Source organism: Chelonoidis abingdonii, chromosome 6 (genome assembly GCF_003597395.2).
Source record: "Chelonoidis abingdonii isolate Lonesome George chromosome 6, CheloAbing_2.0, whole genome shotgun sequence".
Classification (NCBI taxonomy): Eukaryota; Metazoa; Chordata; order Testudines; family Testudinidae; genus Chelonoidis; species Chelonoidis abingdonii.
The window spans coordinates 132165245-132189557 of NC_133774.1; the positions used below are offsets into that span (position 1 = coordinate 132165245).

The 24313-nt window shown below is 42.7% G+C and overlaps 1 protein-coding gene and 1 non-coding gene across 8 annotated transcripts in view; both read left to right on the forward strand.

Annotated features, from left to right (window-relative positions):
• The window catches only part of DNAH6 (dynein axonemal heavy chain 6), a 209259-nt gene that overhangs the window by 162063 nt on the left and 22883 nt on the right, over positions 1–24313 (forward strand). For 6 of the 7 annotated variants that reach the window (XM_032780286.2, XM_032780290.2, XM_032780291.2 and 3 more), the window contains 10 exons: positions 451–631; positions 3403–3582; positions 4575–4808; positions 5308–5443; positions 6472–6647; positions 7442–7632; positions 8303–8463; positions 10421–10509; positions 18020–18166; positions 21447–21585. In XM_032780286.2, coding sequence (XP_032636177.1) covers positions 451–631; positions 3403–3582; positions 4575–4808; positions 5308–5443; positions 6472–6647; positions 7442–7632; positions 8303–8463; positions 10421–10509; positions 18020–18166; positions 21447–21585 — 1634 coding nt within the window. Of the gene's footprint in view, positions 1–450; positions 632–3402; positions 3583–4574; positions 4809–5307; positions 5444–6471; positions 6648–7441; positions 7633–8302; positions 8464–10420; positions 10510–18019; positions 18167–21446; positions 21586–24313 lie in introns of those variants that run through there. The other variant, XM_032780295.2, reaches the window with a different exon arrangement.
• LOC116824777 (U6 spliceosomal RNA) lies at positions 1625–1727 on the forward strand. The gene has a single exon (XR_004373706.1). It is a non-coding gene; the product is annotated as a U6 spliceosomal RNA (small nuclear RNA).

The window sequence follows — 24313 nt, forward strand, 5'->3', positions numbered from 1 at the left end:
GGAGCTGCATGTTCCATGCCAGAGGGCGAAATCCCCTAACTTACACTGCTGGACTTAGGGTGGGAGGGAAGCTTCTGCACCCTCCCTGATCCTCAACTTGGCCAGGAGCTGAATGGCCCTGATGTACTTTAGAGTAGCCTAAGAACTGCTGTAAGTTACGTTGGCTTCTTTGACTTGGACTACCAGAGGATATTACACTCTGGTTTCACTCCTAGACTGCTTAGTAACATCCCCTGTGCCACATGGGGATTCTCCCTGTGTTAGGGGAATCCATAATTGTTCTGCATTCCCATTATGCCACTGGAGAAGCACAGAAGGGATGGAGTGAGGGGTCAGGAGTGTTTGGGAAAATTTGTTAGAATGAACTGGACCACTAAACAGAAAGGCGGTGAGGGCACGAGAGAACAGGTGATTAAAGCTATTAACCATAACTTCAAACTTCTTTTCTAGTGATGTTGTGCGACTGGAGAAGCCTGAGCTTGAGGAACAAAGAACCCAGCTCATTGTGAGAATCAATGCTGATAAAAATCAGCTGAAAGCAGTTGAAGACAAAATTCTAAAAATGTTGTTTACTTCTGAGGGAAACATCCTAGACAAAGAAGAACTCATCAACACACTCCAGGAATCAAAGGCAGGAGACTCACTTTTACAATACCTTGTTTTAATTAAAAATAAGTGATTTAGCAAGAGCTGTATGAAATGTTACACAGGGAAAAAATTCTCAGATTTATGTTTCTTCTTTATACATTGACTTTTACAGATCCACAGTTCTAAAATAATAGGCCAAGCTTTCAAAACCCAGACCCATGTAGTGCAGTTAGTCTGACTTAGGGGTCATGTGTCCCAATATAAAACCATTTTAAAAATCTAAGTGAATTATATCCAATAGTTTCCTATCTGTTGTTTTCATTAATATTTTAATATTGTAGATTAGCATTTTAGTATTGAAGGTGTGGCAAATTGCCGGTACTGTTCTCTGGGTCTCGCGCTTTCTCTTCTCTGGGGTAGGTTCAGGGCGCTATTGCTTGCCTCTGAACCAGTTCTTAATTCACTCCCCTAGTGTCCTTGGAGGAAGGGAGTGGAGAGGGAGGGACCTGGGGCCGCCTCTACTCCAGGTCCCAACCCAGGGGCCCTGGGGTTGTGGTGAACCACTTGACTAGCGTTTCTTCCCGCTGGTTACTTCCCTCTCATACCCATACAGCTCGTGAAGGGCTTCCTCGCTCTTCTATACAAGCCTGGTGCCCCTTACCTAGGGTTTCTGTGGGCTACCCAATCCACCGCGGCACTCCTCCAAACCTTCTATTTCTCTCTGGACAAACTCTTCTCTCTCAATCTGCACTCTGCTCCACTCCAACCTTTCTCCTTCAACTGCCACACCCTGTCTGACTGAAGCAGGGTTTATATCCCATAGACTGGAGTCAGGTGCTCTAATTGGCCACAGCTGTTCTAGTTAATCTAAAGCAAACCTTCCTCCCTTGGCAGGGAATAAGGCCCCCTGCTAACACTCTTATGCTGGCCTCTGGCCATGCTGTATCACAAAGGTTAGCTAGGCAATATTTAACTCTACAAAATTAATGCTTGTTTGTTACTATCATACAAATATTCTGTTAATGTGGTTGCCATTGTGCTTCGGCAGTGCATATACTAAAATTGAAATGATACAGAGAAGATTAGCATGGCCCCTGCGTGAGGATGACATGCAAATTCATAAAGCGTTCCGTACTTTTTTGGGGGGAGAGATAGCTCAGTGGTTTGAGCATTGGCCTGCTAAACACCCAGTTGTGAGTTCAGTTCTTGAGGGGGCCATTTAGAGATCTGGTGCAAACATCTGTCTGGGGACTGGTCTTGCTTTGAGCAGGGGGTTGGACTAGATGATCTCCTGAGGTCCCTTTCAACCCTGGTATTCCATGATTAAAAGTCAGAATTTGGTAGTAGTTACCACATTGTGTACAAGATACCTGTCTCTCCTTATGCTTACAATAGAGAATAGCTGTTAACTGCATAGAATCTGTTGGCAAATGGTAACTGTATTGGTTGTCACTCTAAGTATATTTGGCTCAAGATTTTTTCTTTATGAAAAAATAGTTTTCTTATTTAAAGAATTAATGTGTAATAATTATGTAGCAGTTTCACTTTGCTTATCAAGGCTATGTTCAGCTACACTTATTGAATTGTATCTTACTCCACGTGTAATCACACTGAAGTAAATGGGACTCTGCCTAATTGCTCCCCAGTGTGAATAAGGACTACACAGTCTTACCAGATGGAACTGTCTGCGAAGTAAGATTCTACGCATTGTGAAAGCCATAGTAAAGATCTAGCTGTGAATTGTAGAATTCCTTAGGTTGACCTAGTTCTTAATGGACAAAAGTCTGCATTACAAAAACCACAGTCCCAGATGGTCAAAGCTGGACCTCTAGTTGGTGGTCCCAGCCACATATTGAACAAGCCATGAAGAGTGAATTACCATTTCACTCCAAAAGATGGTCCTTTCGGGTCAGGCCTGAGACACCCCTCATGGGTAGTGTGGGGTTACCCTTGTAGTATCAGTACAGTGCATAATTTGGGTTAGGAAAAATGTAACCTATCATTCTAAACTCTTTCTGGCTGATTTTGGCCCATAACATTCACATTCTCAAAAGTGTAATACCGTGGAAAGCCAGAAAATCAGACCCATTTTGCAGGTAGAGTTTTGGAGTAGTCATCTACATTTAGGGGCAGAGCTTCAGATGGAGTAAATTGGCATAGCTTCACTGAGGCTTAGGAACCAGCCCATAATTTCCAGCAGAGTGTAGGCCATCATTCTAGCATGATGTTAAGCAAGCCTCTTTTCCCCATTCTCTCCAGCTCTCCAGCACTGAGGCTGATAAGTTGCTTGATTTGTGTTTGGTTATATTCTTCAATTAATTATTTGGTAAACATTCTAAATATATTTTCCCCTTTCTTTTTTTCCCCTTGTCATAATTTTTCGTGATCTTCTGAGATACTGCCTCTGCTAAAAACCTCCTAGTTATTCTTGGGGGTAAACTGATGTTGTTGACTAATGGCACTGTCAATATAAGTTACAAAATGCAGCATAGTACATTGATTTGCATAAATGCTTAGCATTTCATTTTAAATTATCAAAGGAACTAATATTCTCTTCTAAAAGTATCCAATAGCTAAAACAGAACCAAACGTGGATCTTGAGTTTCTGGTTTGTTACAGACAAAAGTTCTCTGTAGCTCTTGGAATAGAAGAATGCCTCCCTCAACATGAGATGGTGCTTTCATGTCTTTGGCGAGTGATGCATAAAATTACACCAATGCCATCAACATCAAATGAGGAGCTTGCTCCTTGTGCTCCATGCTCTCTCTATCATGAAATGTTTTCTAAAATGCTATTAAAACGTGTTTCTTTTAGGTTACATCTGGTGCCATTAAAACAAGGCTAAAAGAAGCAGAATCTACTGAAGAGAAGATAAACACTGCTCGTGAAAAGTACCGCCCTGTTGCTACTCGAGGGTCTGTCATGTACTTTGTAATTGCAGGTCTGTCAGAGATTGATCCCATGTATCAGTTTTCCTTAAAATATTTTAAGCAGGTTAGTTTCATTTTTCTTGAAGTAAATAGCATTTAGTATATGAATAGAAATTGTTATATATAACAGGCAGCAAAATTCAAGCCTTTAAGAATTGTTTTTTCATTACATCAAAAAAGAATTCATTCTGTTTCTAATTTTATGATAAATTTGAAAAATTAGTAAGGTTATAAAACTTGCAAGTATGATTCTAAGTACTGTTTCCAAATTTAGACATACATTTAAGTGTCTAGAGTTCAGTTGTCTGATTTTCAAAACTGCAGAACACCCAGAGACTCCACTAAAGTCAAGAAATTTAACATGATGGTCAGCATCTCTTAAACTCACTGTCATTTAGGTGCCTGAATTTAAATAACTGAGTTTTATAATATTTAATGTAAGCGATTTTTCCAGTGTCTCACAAGAAGTCTGCACCCTGAAGAGTACCTGACTCTTCAAAGTTAGCTTATTTTGCTAGTTCAGTGGTTCTGAAATTTTGGTCCATGGAATGGTGGTGCTTGTTAGAACATTTCCCTGTAGACCGCAGAGCTTTCTATGTCATAATGGTGAATAATCTCTGTCAAACAAAACGAGAGGATGTAAGCCACAACCATCATATTAAAGCGAGTTTATTTTCTCATTTTATCTTCTTACTGGTGTCTTAATATTATTTCTTGAAAATTCCATGCACTCATAGATTCATAGACTTTAAAGTCAGAAGGGACCATTATGATCATCTAGTCTGACCTCTTGCACAATGCAGGCCACAGAATCTCACCCATCCACTTCTATAACAAACCCCTAACCTATAGTGGTTGCAGAAAAAAATGGGAATCATTACTGAGAGGTTGGGAGGAGACATGCTCTGTGTATGAGAGGATCTCTCACTTAAGAAGTATTGTACAATACGACATAGTTTGAGAATCATTGTTCTAGTCCAGTGAATTAATCTAGAAGTATGCTGTTATTAACAATTAGAAATAAGCTCATCAAAACTGTTTGGTTTTTTCTTGCAGTTATTTAATACAACTATTGAGACTTCTGAAAAGAAGAATAATCTGCAGCAGCGCCTGGCAATACTGCTTAGCCAGACTCTCTATGCGACTTATACCAATGTGTCCCGCGGCCTTTTTGAACAACACAAACTCATCTACAGCTTTATGTTGTGCATTGAGATCATGCGGCAGAGAGAAGAACTTACCGATAGAGAATGGAATTTTTTCCTCCGGGGTTCTGCTGGCTTAGATAAGGTGCACTTGAAGTAGATTGATGATAAACAAAATAGTAAATGATTATATATTTTTGGTTTTGCAAAAAAAGTGATTTGTAGATAGTGAAAGGAGGTTGGTGTCTAAATTTGTCTTTACAATAGTGACTTTGGTAACTTCTAATTATGATTTTCCATCATGTGACATGTTACATTTTGAGGCCTGAAACATTTGCACAGTTATTTTAGATATTTGTTACTTATTGGTTCCAATCAAAGAAAGCATCATTATTCAGGACACCATTTAAACACACACTTAATTTTAAGCATGTCAGTGGGACTTAAACACATACGTAAACACATACAAATAAGAACGAATTTAAGATCATGCTTAAATGCTTTTCTGAATTGGTCCCACTATTAATAAACTTGTTTCTTGTGCAACTTTCACATTTTGACTATTAAAAATAGTCATATATTTGTCAAGCTTTTATTTACCACCTTCTTTCATATTTTCACTGATCCTTTCATCTTTCCAACAGCAACGCCCTGCTAAGCCTGTTGTTCCATGGCTCGAAGACACCACATGGTTTATGTGTTGTGACTTAGAGGAAACACTGCCATGTTTTCAAGGAATTCAGAATGAAATACTGTCCACACACATTTTCATTAAATTAGGTAACGTGATAGATAAGAAAGTGGATTGGAAAAGCCATTTTGCTTCTGCCAAACATCTGCTTCAAGGAGGGTTTTCTACACTGATTCTACTTATATTTTATCAAACTTATATTTGAACAGCTTCGGAAACAGTAACTCAGCCACTGCAGCAGGCAGTTTATTCAAAGCCTTAAGACATCTGTTATGTGTATGATGCACTTTTCCATTTTCCCTTTGACATAATGACTCCATTTCCCATTACTCTCATTTACACTTTCTGCTGGGGGACTTGGCAGCTATCTTCTTTCAACAGGGCTGGAGCTCCCCACTCTGAAAGAGTAGGGACAGCCCCATAAGTGGCAGTAGGGCTCCTCCTGACTACTTGGGAGAAGCAGGGCAACAGTATGATCCCTTCTCTCAGAACCAACAGTGCCCGCCTCTTTCTCCAAGTGATGCAGAGGTAATAGCCAGGAGGCCCTCCAGAACTCTTACCCCAATTGCCGAAATGTATTTGCTTTATTGGAAGAGTCGACTGGGCCTGCTGCACTACTCTCCTGCCACACACACAATCTTCTGCAGCAATGATGTTAACCTGGCCCCCCAAATCGTGATACTGCAGGAAAAACCCGATTAAGATGAATGGGGCAGCTTACCCCTCTCAGAGCTATTGTTTTAGGCTCTCTGCAAGCTCCAGCAGACATCTCAGTTACACTTGGGTCACCTTTTTAAGCTTTTCTTTGAAACCATGAGAGATGGAAAGCCACTTACAAAAAATTGAAGCTTAGTTTCTGACATAATTATGTGACAGCAGGAGCCTATCATGCCTATGCCTTAATCCAACGTTGTCTGTCCCCAAAATAGAATCCTACAGCTGGTTACACAGTCACCATGATTGCATGCAAAGAGCCAGTTAGACCTCTAACTCGTGCACAAAAGAGAGCCTTTGCCTTTTTAAAAATTTGGTCTTACATATCACTGTACCATTGTGAATGGTTTCTGCTTGGCAAGTTCTAAATTTAAGACACTGCTAATGACGATGTCATTTGTAGGGTGCCTTGAAATTCGTGTCAACCCAGAAACGTCAGAAACATATGATTCTGAACCCTCCCCTTCTGTAGAGCAAACCGAAGAAGAAAAAAAGGAAGGCACAATGAAAGCTTCCTGGGACACAAGACTGAGCATGTTTCAGAAATTAATTATTGTGAAAAGTTTTATGGAAGAAAAGGTAAAATCCAATTGTACAGAAATTTGCATCCACACCAAAGCTACAAGCATTTGCAAAATTGTTTACTTGGGGCCATATTGTGTCATTTGGATGTTGGCTTGAAGAGGGATGATGCAGAGATGGACCTTCCCAATGGAAGCTTGGATCTGGCTGGAGAAGAGGGCTAGCTCCCTTCCCTAGCTTCTTTGGGACTGTGTGAATCTGCCGCAGGAGCGATGCCTGTTCTCTTCCAAGCAGAGGGACTGAGATTTGTGACTGGCCCATGGGTGGCAGGATGGAGAGGGTCCTTGTACCAGTCACAAGCTCTCTCTTCGTAATTAGTTTGTTTACTATGGGTCTGTTGCAAAGTCTGGGAATTTTAGAGTGCAGTGGGAAGTTTGACTTCACAGGGGCTACTCACATGCCTCTGTGGACAATGGCCAGTTCTAGTTTGCCAATTCTTATGATCTTATCCAAATTTTTTGGATGTTGAATCAAACTTTTTGAAATGCCCCTAATACTAACTGAGGTGTGTTTGAGTTAACACAATGCAGTGAATGTTTTCTGTTTATGGGTTTCGGGAGGTAGTTGCTTGAAGGGATCGTAATGATTTTGAACTTGGAGGACTGATGATTTTTAGCACTGATTAATTAGTCTTCGTTATTTGTATTTGCCCAGTGAGGACTGGGCCTGATGGTGCTGTAGAAAGACATACAAAGATACAGTCCTGGCCTGGAAGGGGTATACAGTCGAATGTAAATACTGTTCTCTGGGCCTCTTTGTGTTTGTAAATTGATATGTTTTCATATCTTCAGGTGGTCTCTGCACTTACTGAGTTTGTAATAGAGAACCTTGGAAAACAATTCATAGAGAATCCCCCAGTTGACTTGGGAACTCTATATCAAGACATGTCCTCTTCAACTCCTCTGGTGTTTATCCTAAGCACAGGCTCTGACCCCATGGGAGCTTTCCAGAGATTTGCAAAAGAGCGAGGATATTCAGAACGGTACAAAGTACATAGTTTTATTAGACATCGTATTCAGCTGGGATGTTCAAAGGACTCGAAGGAGTTTAAGGAAATGGATTATCGGGTATCAAAGAACCCTAAGGATTTGAAGGGAACCTGGGTATCTAATTCCTCTAGTCTTCTTTGAAAATCCCACCCTCTTATGCTTGCACATTTATTCCATTGAGTCATACTGTAACATGTACTATCTGTGGGTGAAATGCTGGCCCCACTGACTTTTACCATTGACTTTAGTGGGGTCAGGATTGCACCCTCGTTAAAATATTTTTTTTTAGTTCTCCTCCAAACTATAAACTATAGCTCTGCTTCAGAGATCTCTATATATGTAATAATAGCCAAAGCTGTCAAATCAGACTCCTAAAACCATGTTAGGCACCTAAATAACATTGGTGCAGTTTTCAGAGATTTTGAGCACTTTCAGCTCCCACAGACCTCAGTGGATTTGTCGGTACCCAGCATCTCTGAAAATGAGGCCATTTCTATTTAGGGTCTAAATATGGATTGAGGAGCCTAAATTTCAGCTGCCAAGTTAGGAAGTTTTGGCCACTATCTTTAAAAGCGACAAATCCTAAAAAACCTACCATTTCAAAAGTCACTATATGTTCAAGTATTTGCATCATGAACATTGACAAAATTTTCTCTGTTTCAGAGTACGGTCAATTTCACTAGGGCAAGGGCAAGGACCTATTGCAGAGAAGCTGATAAAGGATGCAATGAAAACAGGAAATTGGGTTTTTCTGCAAAACTGTCACCTAGCGGTTTCATGGATGTTAGCTATGGAGGAGCTTATAAAAAGCTTTACCGAGCCAAGTATGTAATTTTCCTTCTACAACACAATATGCTTCCTTGAAGGTAGTGCCACATCAGAAGTGTGCTTTTCCACTTTTTGCTTGTCTTGCCGATGAGAGGGGAAAGAGCCAAAGAAATGGTCCTCTGTAGGATTAAGAAATTGCTCATCCTATTAGAGAGTATTACCCTATTCTATGCTCTGTAGTGCTCATTTATTTATTTGTTTCATTTGCTTGCTTATAGGTTTTCGCCATTGCATCTGTTCACCTCACGTATATTAAAGAATGTTTTCACATTAATGAATTTTTCCTCACAATGCCAACAGCCTGTAAAACAGGGAAATACTATCCTTATCCACAGATTGGGAACTGAAGCACAGAGATATTTACAAATGATTAATCACAATCCTCACCAATCTTAGGGGGGAGGAATAGCTCAGTGGTTTGAGCATTGGCCTGCTAAACCCAAGGTTGTGAATTCAGTCCTTGAGGGGGGCCACTTAGGGATCTGGGGCAAAAATCTGTCTGGGGATGGGTCCTGCCTTAAGCAAGGGGTTGGACTAGATGATCTCCTGAGGACCCTTCCAATCCTGATAGTCTATGATCTACTTTGCCAAATATCCACTACTAATGGTGTTTGGAAGCAGGTAGTTTGGTAAAAGGGTTTGTGCAGACAGTAAGGCTGTGGAGGGTCAGAGTTCAAGTTGTGGTCTGTTGTAGTGACCAGGTGTGTGCTTGTAGGTGACTACCTGTCTGTTAATTGGCTTACACTGTCATCTCTTTGCTTTCAGTGGTTTTGTTCCATGTATGTAATGTCAGCCACAACTTTAACTGCTTCACAGTGAAGTTTTTTGTACATTATAAAAATTAAGGTCCGGGTTGCTTCAGCCAACTTCCATAGGAAAACTCCGGCCACTAACCAGAGGCCCCTTTTCCTTGCTCAGCCTTCTCCAACTACATTTACAGACTCACAGGGAGCTGAACTCTTCTCTTTTTGAGAGCTTCCTTCTCCCCAGCCTCCTCAAGTTCTCTGAAAACCAATCCTTCTATAGCAGCAGCTGCAATTGAGCCCAGCTGGTCTGCTTTTTGCCTCTCCTTGGTTCCCTAGTAATCCTTTTTCTACCGTCATAATGCACAGTTTGTCTATACTCCTTCACTGTCCATTTAAGTTAGTGCTTAGCCAAGCTGTGCATATTGGGATGTATTTTGAAGGCATAAGGACCGTTTAGAAAATTCAACTCCCAGTGAAGGTTAATGGAAGTTGGCCACCTGATTTCTTTAGACTCCTTTGACAATTCCAGCCATTTAATTCTTTTACAGTTTCTTTATATGTCAGCACTTCCATCCCCTTAATCATTGTATTGCTTTTCTCTGTACCCCATTCAATTTTTCTGTAACTTTCTGTTACTTAGGTGCCTAGAACAGAACACAGTATTCCAGGTTTGGTAGGAATATAGTCATATACCGAGAGAGTATTATTTATGACATGATACTTCTGCATATATAACTCAAAATTACATTAGCATTTCCCGCTGCCATATCCCACTGCAATCTCATATCTAGCTGTCCACTATCATCCCTCAATCTCTTTCAGCATCATTGCTTTTCAGGTTTTTCTTTGCGAAGTAATATCTGTATTTCTTATTACTTTTCTCCATATGCATTTTCTTGAGTCTCGCTTTATCTTCTGACTTCCCTGTAGTCCCTACTGTCCAAGCTTTCCATGTTCCTTTTTACTATCTGTTTATGTTCACTGCTGTTTGGAACACTTCCCAAAATATCCCCTGTAATTTAAATATGATGCTGTTTATTCCCTCTTCCAGATCATAAATGAACATTAGGTGGTATATATAGTTCCAGTACTCCAGCCATTGGAAAGATAGATTTTATGGCAAATTGCTTATGATTCGTATATGAATTTTAACAATTAAACTCTTTCACAGGAGTGTAGTGAATGTACTCATTCTTTTGGTTTTCAGATGTTTCTATTCAGGAGAGCTTTCGACTCTATTTAAGTTCCATGCCTAGTGAAACCTTTCCTGTCACTGTGCTTCAGAACTCTGTCAAGGTAATATATCTGGAAATAACCTTAAGCAAAATGAACAATGCAAGGATGAAATAAATTATTTACAGAGTATCTCAAATCAAATGTCTAATCTGTATTTTCTAATCAGTCAAGATCCAAAAAGCATATTCTACAAGTTAGAATGTTTGTATCTTTTGCTCTTATATTTAGCAACAGAGAGTCCTGTGGCACCTTATAGACTAATAGATGTATCGGAGCATAAGCTTTCGTGGGTGAATACCCACTTCCTCAGCCGCATATTATATTTAGGATGGTCAGACACATCATTTTCTTGAAAAACACGAAATGGGATCAGCTGACAATCAGCAATCCTGCCTGTGAAACACAAGGTGTCCAAAGTTCTGACAAGCCAAAATGAGTCCAAAATCCATAATCTCTTCTCCACTGTGGTACCTGTAAATACAAATGGCTGCAACTTTATCAGCTTTTGTAACTAAGTCCTGTGTCGTCACCCCAATTTTGTGGCCCAAGTGGTCTCTGGTTTCCATCTCAATCTCTCCATTAACCCGTCTGCATATTACTCAGCTTCATTTGCGTCCAGGGAAGTCATGCTCCATGCTTTAGACATCCAGAGGGCCTGAAGTTATTATCTATATAGGGCCATGTCTATCTCCAAGTCCTTCAAACTTTTTGTGGCACATGGGGATTAGGCCTGGGTTCAGTCCATTGCAGCTTACAGGCTGTCCAAATGGATCAGAATATGTATACATGATTTTGTGACCTGACAGGTGTTCACACACCTGGGGATATCAGAGCACACTCAACTAGGTCCAGAACCGCTTCTAAAGCATCTTTTTGCCCTGTCTTCACCATCAAAATATCCAAAGCTTCTCCTTGGAGTTCTAAATGTTCTTTGCACGCCATTACTCCCTCAACTTGATCTCTAGAACAAATTTGGTGATAACTTTTATCTCCTCTGACCACCTTCTGGACAATTACTGCTGCTGGCTAATCAGCCAAGAGAGGGGATCTATCTATTCTTCTTCAAGTACTTGCTCATGTCCATTCCATGTTAGGCATATGTGCTCACCACATGCACTGGTGTCGGAAGTTTTCCCCTCAGTGGTATCTGTAGGGGATCAGCTCTGGCGCCCTCTGGAGTGGCGCACATATGCCGTGGTATAAGGTGCACCCCTGACCTCCCCACCGCCACCCCCCAGTTCCTTCTCACTGCCAGTGACGGTGCTGGAATGTACCTTTGCTCTTTCAAACTTTTTCTTCTCTAGAACTGTTCGTTGTGCACTTTTTTTGTAAATAGTTATAACAATCAGTGTTAGTTCCCTTAGTGTGTTTTAGTTAGTTTACAGTTATCCCAGAAGGGACTTAGGCTAGGGGCGGGGCATGCTGGGGTCCCTGGGCTTCAACAACTGTGACCACTGTAGGAAGCCTAAGCCATCAGTGACCCCCACACGTTGTTTAAGGTGTTTGGGGAAAATCTCATGTCAGCAACAGGTGTCACATCTGCAGGAACTTTAAGCCTTCCACTATGAAAGAGTGGGACATTGGACTTAAAGAACCCCTTATGGAGTCAGTGCTGGAGCAGGCAAGATCAGACTCCACGGCTTTGATGCAGAGCGCCCTGCTGGTGCCATCATCAGACAGGCGAAATTCCACTTCCACATCTTGTCCCTCCTGGTGCCACCCACACCGGTGACGGCAGCTCCCAAATCAAGAGGTCAGCCTGCCTTTGGACCATTCCTTTGGTCCCTATGAGTGCAGCTCCACTTGCCACTTCAGGGAGCATCCTGCCACTGCTCGCCCACACAGAGCTACTGCACCATGGACATAGGGCTGCCTACCAGTCAGAGCCGTCAGTGCCAGTCTCCGGATTCTGGTCCTTGCTCTGCGGGCTTGAAGCATCGGTTGCTAGTAGTATAGCATAGATCTATTGAGGTATGCTCAACCCCACAACCCCGGTACTGGGAGCATCATAGCCACTCCAGCAAAAGCCTCCGTCGGGACTCTCTGTACTGGTCACCGGCCGACCAACATAGGTTGTCATACCAGCATCGATGCTCAACATTGCAACATCAGTCACACTCTTGCTCCCGCTCCATGGATCGGCACCTGTCAGGAAGCATTCGGCATAGATCGCCTAGGTACCATTGTGGATCCGTTGGATGCTGGTCACCGGGATCTCGGTGTGGTGAGTCATCACCCACATAAAGATCCCACTCGGAGCTTGGCGGTGGACACTGCTGGTCAGCTTCGGTACAGTCCCGGTATCCGGAGCAGGGCCCTTCATCCCAGGGCTTGGAGTCAGACCAAGGGTCAGGGTCCTCCATTGGCAGCACCGATCCTTCCTGTGGCACTGACAGGACTATTTGTAGCCTCAGGGTCAATGGCCCATGCCATGGCACCCTTGGAACCCATGGGGTTTCCCACAGCTGTCCCAAGGGCATCAGTCGGTGTCAGGAGTCTCCGAAAAGCCCTCTGCCATGGTCTCCTGCCCATCTGAGATGGAGGCCACGGTGCCTGGAGGAAGAAGGTCCTGCCAAGCAGGTCTCAGAGGAGGTGGCACCTGCTGCAGCCACATCCTCTGCCTCATCCCCTGATAAGGCCATCATGGGGCCCCCACCTGTGGTCCACCTGGATGATGCCAAAGCTCATCAGGAGCTTTTGAGGAGAGTAGCCTTGAACTTGGGGCTAGAAACTGAGGAGATGGAGCTCTCTGACACCTTCTTCATCCTCAGCTCGGCAGCCCCCATTAGAGTCTCACTGACAGTTCATGAGGGGGTGGCCAACGTTACCAAAGCCCTCTGGTAGACCCTCTCATTGCTACCCCCAATTTCCAAGTGGGCAGAGTGCAAATACTATGTGCCCACAAGAGGGTACGAGTACTTCTGTACCCACCCTGCCCCAAACTCGTTAGTAGTGCCTGCAGTCAATGAGTGGGAAAGGCAGGGACAACCAGGGGCTACTTCCAAAAATAAAGAGATGAAGAAGCTGGACTCTCTTTTGGGAGAAAGGTTTGTTTGTCACCAAGCCTACAGCTGAGGGTGGTGAACCATCAGGCCCTATTGGGCTGTTATGATTTTAATGTTTGGCAGTCGATGGCCAAATTTGTTGACTTCCTCCCAGAGAACCCCAGGAAAGAGTTCCAGGCGATCCTGAAAGAGGGGCAGGGAATGGTGAGGGCGAAACTTCCGGCAGCTTCAGACATGGCTGATTCTGCAGCGCAGACATGGTCTCAGCCATAGTAATCAGGAGGGTGACGTGGCTGCACTCCTTGGGCTTGTCGGTTGAGGTCCAACAGTCCCTCCAGGACCTCCCATTCGATGGCCAGGCTCTGTTTGCAGAGAAAACAGACAATAAGCTGCACGGGCTAAAGGACTTGTGCACCACGCTCAAGACCCTGGACCTCTACACTCCAGGGCAGCAAAGAAAGCGACTTAGGCCACAGCCTCCCCATCAGTAGTGCAGCCAGCCTAGACAAGAGCCTTTCCATAAGAAGGGCTAGGGTTACAAGTGCTGTCAAGGCCAGCAGCCATCTACCTCGACACAGGCTGGTGCTTCCCACTCCCAGCAGGGGTCAAAGCGGTCATTTTGAGAGTGTGCTCAAGGGCAACGTTCCAGCTACTGTCCTGGATCCTGCCCCCCTCCATTTCTCCAGCCGCCTTTCTTTTTTCCTCCCAGCCTGGGCATCTATAACTTTGGATGCCCTCAATACTGTGGCGCAGGGCTGTGCCCTCAGTACTGTGGCACAGGGCTATACCCTCCAATTTGTTTCAAACCCCCATCCCACCCTCCCTCCTCACCCCTCTTCAGGGACCCCTCTTATGAGAGTCTACTGTATCAGGAGGTACAGGGCCTGCTGCAGGCAGGGGCTGTGGAAGAAGTCCCCCTAGACCTCAGGGGCAAGGCGTTCTACTCCCATTACTTTCTGATCCCAAAGTCCAAAGGGGGCCTAAGGCCCATCCTGGACCTGCTACTCCTCAACAAGTTTCTCAAGAGGTTGAAGTTCCACATGGTCTCCCTGGCCTCCATCCCCTCCCTGGATCCAGGAAACTGATATGCCACCGTCAACTTGAAGAACGTGTACTTTCATATAGCGATCTTTCAAGGGGACAGTTGCTTCCTCCGCTTCATAGTGGGATCTGCATGCTACCAGTTCGCAGTGCTCCTCTTCGGCCTGGCAGTGACACCGAGGGTGTTCACAAAGTGCATGTCGGTGGTGGCGGCTCACGTCAAGTGTCGAGGTATCCTGATCTACCCGTGACTCAGTGACTGTCTAGTCAAGGGTCACTCCAGGTCCCAGGTCCAGGATGCCATTGTGATGCTGCTGACCACATGCAGGAGGCTAGGCCTGTGGATAAACAAGGAAAAATCAACATTAGTCCCTGTAAAAAGGATAGAATTTATCGGAGCAGTCTTCGACTCCACCAGGGCAAAGGCATTTTAGCCGCTTGACAGGTTCCAGACAATAAGGGACTTCATCACTGGACTCTCCGCATTTCCTTTCACAACAGCCAGGGACTGTCTATGGCTGCTGGGCCACATGGCAGCATGCATGTATGTCATCCACCATGCGAGGCTGCGGATGCGACCCCTTCAGCAGTGGCTTGCTACGATCTATGCCTCATCCCAGGATCACCTGGACAAGGCCATCACTACCCTACCGAAGGTACTCACTGTGTTGCAGTGGTGGACCAACCCCGGAACAGTCCTTGATGGAGTTCCATTCGACACCCCACTGCCTTCGGTGTCGCTGATATTGGATGCTTCGGACCTTGGCTGGGGAGCGCACCTCTGCGCGACATGGACGCAAAGTAAATGATCCGCAGAGGAGATTACGTTGCATATAAACGTCAGAGAACCCATGGCAGTTCACCTAGCCTGCGGGGTTTTCCTCCCGCAGTTATCTGGGTGTGTGGTGCAAGTGCTCATGGACAACATGGCCTTGATGTTTTACATCAACAGGCAAGGGGGAGCATGCTGTCAAGAGGCACTCCACCTAAGGGATTTCTGTATCCAGCATGTGATCCACCTGGAGGCCTGTCAACTTCCTGGTGTCAGGAACACACTGGCAGATCACCTCAGTGCAGGTCCCTCTTTTCTCACCACGAGTGATCGCACCACTCAGAAGTGGTCCAGATGCTCCTCCAGAGGTGGGGAACTCCCCAAGTAGACCTGTTCGCTACCAGACAGAACAGGAAATGTCATCAGTTTTGCTCTCTGCAAGGCCTTGGCAAGGCTCTCTCAGACACTTTTTCCCTGTCCTGGTCGGGAGATCTGATGTATGCATTCCCACCCATCCCACTTGTCAGCAGAGTCCTGTCAAAAATCAAGAGGGATAAGGCTCGAGTCATGATCACCCTGGCGTGGATGCACCAGCACTGGTTCGGCATGCTGTTGGATCTGGCAGTAGCCCCCCCTTCCCCCCCCCGTGGCCACTGCCTGACAGGCCAGACCTTCTCTCGCAAGACCCCAGTCGCCTCCTGCACGCCAACCTCACTTCCCTCCACCTCATGTGCATGCTGCATGGTTGAACCCAGAGGAGTAAGCCTGCTTCTGGGAGGTGCAGCAGGTTTTTTGGGGAAGTAGAAAACCCACCACTAGAATGACTTGCCTGGCGAAGTGGATGAAGTTCTCCCACTGGTTCTCCCCGACATGCTCTTCTCTGCAGTCAATCTTTGAATATCTGCTCTTCCTGAAGTATCAGGTTCTGGCCCTCTCTTCTATCAAGGTTCATCTAGCTGCCATCTTGGCTTTTCATCCGCTGATCCAAGGTAGATCGGTGTTCTCACACAAGATGTCCATCAAGTTCCTGAAAGGCCTCAAAAGGCTCTTCCCTCCCACTGGGGATCTTGTCTCACAATGGGACCACAATCTGGTTCTCCCCTGACTTATGGGTCTTCCCTTTGAACCCTTGGGCTCTTGTTCCCTTTCCCACCTATCATGGATGGGCACCTTCCTTGTGGAAGTGATGTCGGCTAGGCAAGTGTGGGAGATTAAGCCCTGACCTTGGAACCACCATATACGGTCTTCTACAAAGATAAGGTAGAGTTGCGACCCCATCTGGCCTTCCTAATGGAGGTGGTGTCTTCCTTCCATATCAACCAGGACATCTTCCTCCCAGCGTTCTGTCTTAAGCTGCACAAGACCAGTGAGGAGAGGCGGCTGCACTCCCTGGACGTCTGACATGCCTTGGTGTTTTACTTGGAGCATACCAAACCCTTTCGCAGGTCGACACAGCTCTTCATCGCAACAGCTAACAGGACGAAAGGCCTTCCGGGGTCCTCTCAGAGGCTCTCCAACTGGATCACTTCCTGCATCCAGACCTGTTATGAGCTGGCACGGGTCCAACCGCTGCTTCTGGTGAAGGACCATTTGACGAGAGTACAAGTGTCCTTGGTGGCCTACCTGGTGCATATCCCCATCCAGGACATTTGCAGAGCTGCGACATGATCTTCGGTTCACACGTTCACAGCACACTATGCTATCACACAGCAGACCAGAGACAATGTGGGGTTCAGCACAGCTATGTTACAAGCTAGACATCCATGAACTCCTACCCACTTCTGTTGGTACCACTGGGGATCACTTAAGATGGAATGGACATGAACAAGCACTCAAAGAAGAAAAGACAGTTACCTTTTTCCGTAACTGGTGTCCTTTGAGATGTGTTGCTCATGTCCATTCCATGACCCATCCTCCTTCCCCACTGTTGGAGTTCTGGCAAGAACTCCTTCCCTTTAATAAGACTTTAGGAATGTTCCTTCCCCAGTGGAACGTACATTTAGAGAAAACAGAAAAAATCAGAAAGGTCCCCCACTCACACTTTCTTTGCTGAAGCCAACACATTGTTTCTCTCATAGTCTGGTCCATTTGATTCTGTTCTATATAGATTCTTATACTATATTCATCACCATAGTATCTGAGCACTTTCCAGTAGTTCCGTAAGTAACCTTCACTCTAATCCAGACACTCAAGACTGACAAGCCCTAGCTCCTTACAAATGTAGCCTGGGACAAGAGCAAATGGAATAGCTGAATGAGAAGGAAGAGCTTACCTTAGCATGAACTCTGATGTCCCTCCTGATCTTTGTAACCCTAATCCATTTAAATCAAGACACTGACTACTGCTGGCAGGACAGTCTTTCTGCCCGGTAAGACAGCCATCTGCTAAACCAAGATCTGGAAGCTGTTGTCCAAAGAAAGCAGTTAAGTTGCAGTAGTGTGTACTCCGCATAGTGAGAGTGCTTAATTTAATCACCCTTCTTGCTATGTTTATTTATTCTAATTTGTGCCTGCAAATTTTTTCCATTTCTTTCTGCTCCAAATGTCCTTATTTTCATAACATATATTTTCATTTCCATATATTTTCTAGGGTAAATAATCAATGTGTTCATTTGGTTAACACCTAAAGCTTAATGTAGAAAATACAATTTACATGCAGATAGCCATTTAAGTGATAACTTGACAGCTCTGGATAAAAAAATGGAGAGCAGACTTATGTATATAACAAGAACTGGTTATTTTTCCCAATTCAGGTAACCAATGAGCCTCCAAAAGGACTTCGTGCAAACATCAGGCGAGCATTCACAGAGATGACGACTACGTTTTTTGAAGACAATATCCTTGGCATAAATTGGAGGAAAATGATTTTTGGCATTTGCTTCTTCCATGCTATCATTCAGGTATACCTGATGATATTTAGTTCAGATAGCAGAGGTACTGAGATCCCATTACATAATTAGTTCAAGAAGTCTGTTATATTCAGAATATGTCTGATGTAATCATAATTGTAATATCAGTATTTTGTGCAAACCTTATTTAGCCATTCATTTCCAGAAACTAGAACTGTAAGTTATATTACTAATTAGGGCTGTCAATTAATCACAGTTAACTCACACGATTAACTACAAAAATTAATCACGATTAAAAACATTAATTGTGATTAATCGCACTTATAACAATAGAATACCAATTGAAATTTATTAAATATATTTTCTACATTTTCAATATGAATTTTAATTACAACACAGAATACAAAGTGCACAGTGCTCACTTTATGTTATTATTTTTTATTACAAATGTATGCACCGTAGAAATGATAAAAGAAATAGTATTTTTCAGTTCACCTCATACAAATATTGAAGTGCAGTCCTTTTATCGTGAAATTGTAACTTACAAATGCAGATTTTTTTTGGTTACATAATTGCACTGAAAAACAAAACAGTATAAAACTTTAGAGCCTACAAGTCCACTCAGTCCTACTTGACAAGTATCAGAGGGGTAGCTGTGTTAGTCTGGATCTGTAAAAGCAGCAAAGAGTCCTGTGGCACCTTATAGACTAACAGACATATTGGAGCATGAGTTTTTGTGGGTGAATACCCACTTCGTCAGATGCATCCCATGAAAGCTCATGCTTCAATATTTCTGTTAGTCTATAAGATGCCACAGGACTCTTCAGTCCTACTTCTTATTCTGCCAATCGCTAAGACAAAGAAGTTTGTTTACATTGATGGGAGATATTGCTGCCTGCTTCTTATTTACAATGTCACCTGAAAGTAAGAACAGGCATTCGCATGGCATTTTGTAGCCAGCGTTACAAGGTATTTACGTGCCAGATATGCTAAACATTCGTATGCCCCTTCATTCTTCACCGCCATTCCAGAAGACATGCTTCCTTTCTGATGATGCTCATTAAAAAAATAATGTGTCAATTAAATTTGTAACTGTCCTCCTTGGGGGAGAATTGTATGTCTCCTGCTCTGTTTTACCCGCATTCTGCCATATATTTCATGTTATAGCTGTCTCAGATGATGACCCAGCACGTTTGTTTTAAGAACATTTTCACAGCAGATTTGACAAAACGCAAAGAAGGTGCCAATGTGAGATTTCTAAAAATAGCTACAACACTCGAGCCAAGGTTTAAGAATCTGAAGAGCCATCCAAATCTGAGAGGGACACTGTTTTATTTTTGAATGCAGGTTTTTATATAATATTCTATATTTGTAAGTTCAGCTTTCATGATAAAGAGATTATACTACAGTACTTATATGAGGTGAATTGAAAAATATTTTTTTTGTTTTTTACAGTGCAAATATTTGTAGTAAAAAATAAATACAATGTGAGCACTGTACTCGTATTCTGTGTTGTAACTGTAATTAATATATTTGAAAATGTAGTAAACATCCAAAAATATGTAAAATAAATGATATTCCATTGTTAACAGCATGATTAATTGCGATTAATTACGATTAATTTTTTTAATCCCTTGACAGACCTATTACTAATGCAAACCATCTCTTATCTGCTAAGCTAATTATAATTTAAAAGGAACGGTCCATACAAAGCACAAGACTTCTTTTCTCCTAAAAGATTACATTAAAATATCTGGGCCATATTAATTATATCAAACGTAAGTGTGTCTCCTGAGATTTCTTATGGATAAATATGATCAAGCATTTCATTTAAGTGAAACTGTAGTTCCACTTTACTGTGTTAGCAAACAATCCATCAGAAGAATTCTGCATGTCTTAAATTAAATGAACTCAGAGATTACAGGGGGACACATGGTGGTAAAAGGAATGGAATGTGCTGCTTTAATTGTTCTGTTTTCATCCTGGTTATTGAATGACTACACAATACTTTATTTAAATAGGCAGAGAACCAATCCTTACTCAGTTTTCAATCAGTCACTACTTGAGCAAATTTCCGTTAAAGTCAATAGACTTTTTCTTGAGAAAGGACTGAGTAAGGACTTCAGGGTTTGTCCCAGAATGATAGGAATTTCTGATTGGATTAAACTAATAACTGAAACATTAGATTACTTATCGTTAATGCACTAGCTAATTGCAATTGAATTGGAGATAGGAAGACAGAAAATGGAAATTCACAAAATTTAGATACAGCTTAATTTTGTTCCTCTTCCTAAACCTTTCAATTTGTTTTTACTCAATCTCTACTACAACCTCTTGGAAGCATGAAGTGAAATCTGTTTACATACAAATGTTACCCTTGCTTAGCGTACTAGGTTGCTGCTTTCAGATTATTCATGAATGTTGCATCAATTGCATTCATCCACAAATGGAATGATTTATTTTGAAAAATAATCCAATATTTGGAATTACATGAACTGGGCAGATGGAGAGATGTAAGATTAGAGGTGTAAGATTAGAAGAGAGGTTGAATTCTGAGACAGCCTTTCCAATCTGTAATAGGGAGATTTATCTCCTAAGTGACCAGCAGCTAATCCTTTACTTTTAATAGTACTGTAAGGGGTGTGGAATGGATAGAACTGAAGCTCAGCTGACCCATTGCTGGGGGAGGTTGCAATGTGCTCATGGCATAAGACAACTGGAAATTACTGCCTCTCCTGTCCCAAGAGCCAGGAGAAAAATATGACTTGGGGGAGTGTCCCTGAGGACCAGTGCCTGCAGGTGCTACTCATGGGTAAGGCTGTGATTTAGTAATGGAGGTCACGGAAGTCACAGAATCTTCCAAAGACCTCCGCGACTTCAGCCAGCGCTGGCTGGGAGCTGCAGCGTCCCCGGCTACCGCGGGAGGCAGGGAGGACCCCCACAGCTCAGAGCTGTCAGCAGAAGGAGAAGCTGGAGTTCCAAGCCCACACGTGTGGCATGGGCCCCTGGAGCTCCCAGCCCACTGGCAGCTATCCAGGCTCCCCATTTTGTCATGGATATTTTTAATAAAAGTCGGGGACAGGTCACGGGCAACAATGAAAAATTCACAGAAGCCCATGACCTGTCTCTGACTTTTATTCAAAATATCCTTGACAAAATCTTAGCCGTAGTCATGGGGCAATAAAGCTTACACATCGCCCCTTGCTAAAGTCTGTGCTAATTTAAAATTTGAAATTGCTATCTGAAGACAACCTCACATTAACAGTACAATAGCTCTGAGCATTCTGAACAAAGTAATCTTCTTCAGTTTTCTTTTAATTTCATATTCAAGGAGAGGAAAAAGTTTGGACCTCTTGGGTGGAACATCTGCTATGAATTTAATGACAGTGATAGAGAATGTGCCTTACTGAACCTAAATCTTTACTGTCAAGAAGGAAAGATACCCTGGGATGCCCTAACTTACATAACAGGTACGGTGCTTATCTATGGTATTAGCAGTTATCTACTTCTAGCATTCCTCAATAAACAAGATATTACTAAGCTATATAGCTACGTGCAACAATTTAGCAGGTCTACGTTGATTATTTGTATAGAGCCATATTATGCTTTTACTTATAACTGTGGAACCCTATTGAAGTCAATACAATTATATGGGTTCTGTCATCAATCTTCACCTTTTATGGCATTTTAAAGTTGGAGTCAGAGTAAGGCACTAGCTAAGTGTGCGTCTACACTGGAACTAGTGGTGTAATTTCTGGCTTGGGTGCTTGTGCTGCCACAACCACACTTCTATTTTTAGCATACCAGCTCGATCAGAGCTAGCATGGGTATGTCTCCCTGAGGTGGAAACACCTCCAGCTCCAGGTTAGACATACCCATTCAAATGCTATCTAACAGACAGGGCTGGCTCCAGGCACCAGCGAAGGAAGCAGGTTCCTGGAGCGGCCGATAGAAAGGGGTGGCATGTCCAGGTCTTCGGTGGCAATTTGGCGGCAGGTCCTTCACTTCCTCTCTTCCTTTTTGAGGGCACTTTGGCGGCAGCTCAATCGGGCTTTTTTTTTCCCCCCCTTCGCTTCTTGGGGCAGCAAAAAGCTGGAGCCGGCACTGCTAACAGACTGGCATCAAGGGCATAGGCCAAACAGCAAAAACCTGTGTGGTTCTGAAAGGTCCTAAGCTATGTCCATCCTGCAGAGTTTCTGTTTGGAAGGATCTCCCAACTGGAGAAAATTAGCAGCCTTCTAACTTGATGACCCCAGTCACCTTGAACATAGAAGTCCCAGCATTCAGAGCTATTGTGGACACATAGGAGCATCAAGCTATGACCCCTCCAATGGAAACCTGCTATCAAAGTAGCAATATCCAAACAGGTACTTAATTACCCATAGCAACAAGATAATCATCCCGCAGATTATATCTCGTTTATTCCTTGGGCAAGAAGAAAAGAAAATTGCCAGCTCTCACTTTATAGAGTCAAATACAAGGGATTTAAAAATTCTTCAGCAACTGTGGAGAGCCTCATAAATCTAATCTAACCATTAGTAATCATCATTGTATAGGATAGCAAACCAAAGCCTCTGTTCAGAAGCAGTTTTTTATACTTCAATAAATCTTTTCAGGAACACAAAAGGGCCACAGTGTTACTCCAGCTTCTCATGAGTGTAACTACATTGATTTCAGTGCAGTAACAACAGTATAAAACTGGAGTAAAATAGTAGCAAGTAGAGACTTCCTTCTGAAAGTAAAACAACTTGGAACTCTGAGCTCATTGCATTCTGTACTGGTACCATGCAGTCAGCACGGATTATTATGGAGATTAGATTATAATTTCTGGGTTTTTACAGCAAGATTTTAAGGTAATTTTTCTTCACAATTTCAGTAATATTCCTCTTTGCTTTTAGTTTGCATAATTAGTTTTTATTCCTTCATAAGTCACTTTAATTATTTTTATCATAAAGCTACCATTTTTGTTTCCTGTCTAACTATCTTCCAAAGAGTAAAGTAAAAGAAATAGAAACACATTCACAGTGGTTTAGGCAAAACATATCTGATCCCTTATTCTAACGTCTCCTAGATTACCCCTGAAATTTGAAAATGCATTTCACCTATCCATTTCATGGTGGTTTATAATTTTTTTACTTAATGTGGTCTTTATCACAAACCCTGTAATTTGGTTGTAGTATTCCACAGTGTTAGAATTGCTTTCATAGTAGTTACTTCACAAGATAGATATGTGAATATACCAGTTAAGGATCTCTCCTTGCCTAGGTTTTACATTTTCCCGATTAGTTACCTGTACTATACAGCAAAAAATCCTTTCCCAGTGTAAATGAAAAATAGGCCCCATTATTCTGTTCTGTGTTTTGTCAAGCTGAAGATTAAAACTACTGTAAATTCTCTGAGATGAATACAAGTGCTTTCAAGCTTGCCTGCTAAGTGAAGCCCTTTCTGTGGCACAAATTGCATCTGAAAGTATTCTGTCAGTTTGAGTTGTAAAGATTTGTTCATTCACCCATGTATATTAAATGCTTGTTTACAGCTAATTGATTTTACTTCAGCGTCAGCCTCATGGATGTTACTTCAAAGTTGTATTGGACCAAATTCCCATTATCTTAAATTTACCTTTGGTTCACTTCATGAGCATTTATTGAATATGTTTTTAAGGAGGATGTAAGCAGTGTAGTTGTAGCTGTGTCAGTCCCAGGATATTAGAGAGACAAGGTGGGTGAGGTAATAGCTTTTATTGGACCAACTTCTGTTTAAGGTGGGTGGATATTTGAACATTGGTTCTTCTGTTTTGTTTTTCCTGCATGCAGAATGAAATACTGCCAGAGTTCAAGTTTCAGACCTATGAGCAAAGTCTCTCCTGCTCCATTTCTCCTCCCCCTTACTCTGCCCTTTCGTTTTTCTTTTTTTATCAAGCATAACTTCACTTTAAATGGCCAGGTTTCCTAGCACTTCTGTGTTGTTATTGTTTTAAAGCCTGTCTCCTAAAACACCTGAAGAAAAAGCATGGTTCCTGTTGTTAAATGTCTATAGAGCTGTTCAGATTTGTCTTAGGAGAACTGATCAATTCAGAAACACAACATCCCTATTTATCTCCCATCACCATAAATGTCCTTAAAGCCTCAAACTCAGCTATTGCTAGGGGAATCAAATGAATTGCCAGTGCATATACAGCTGGAAAACTGACTGCAGAAG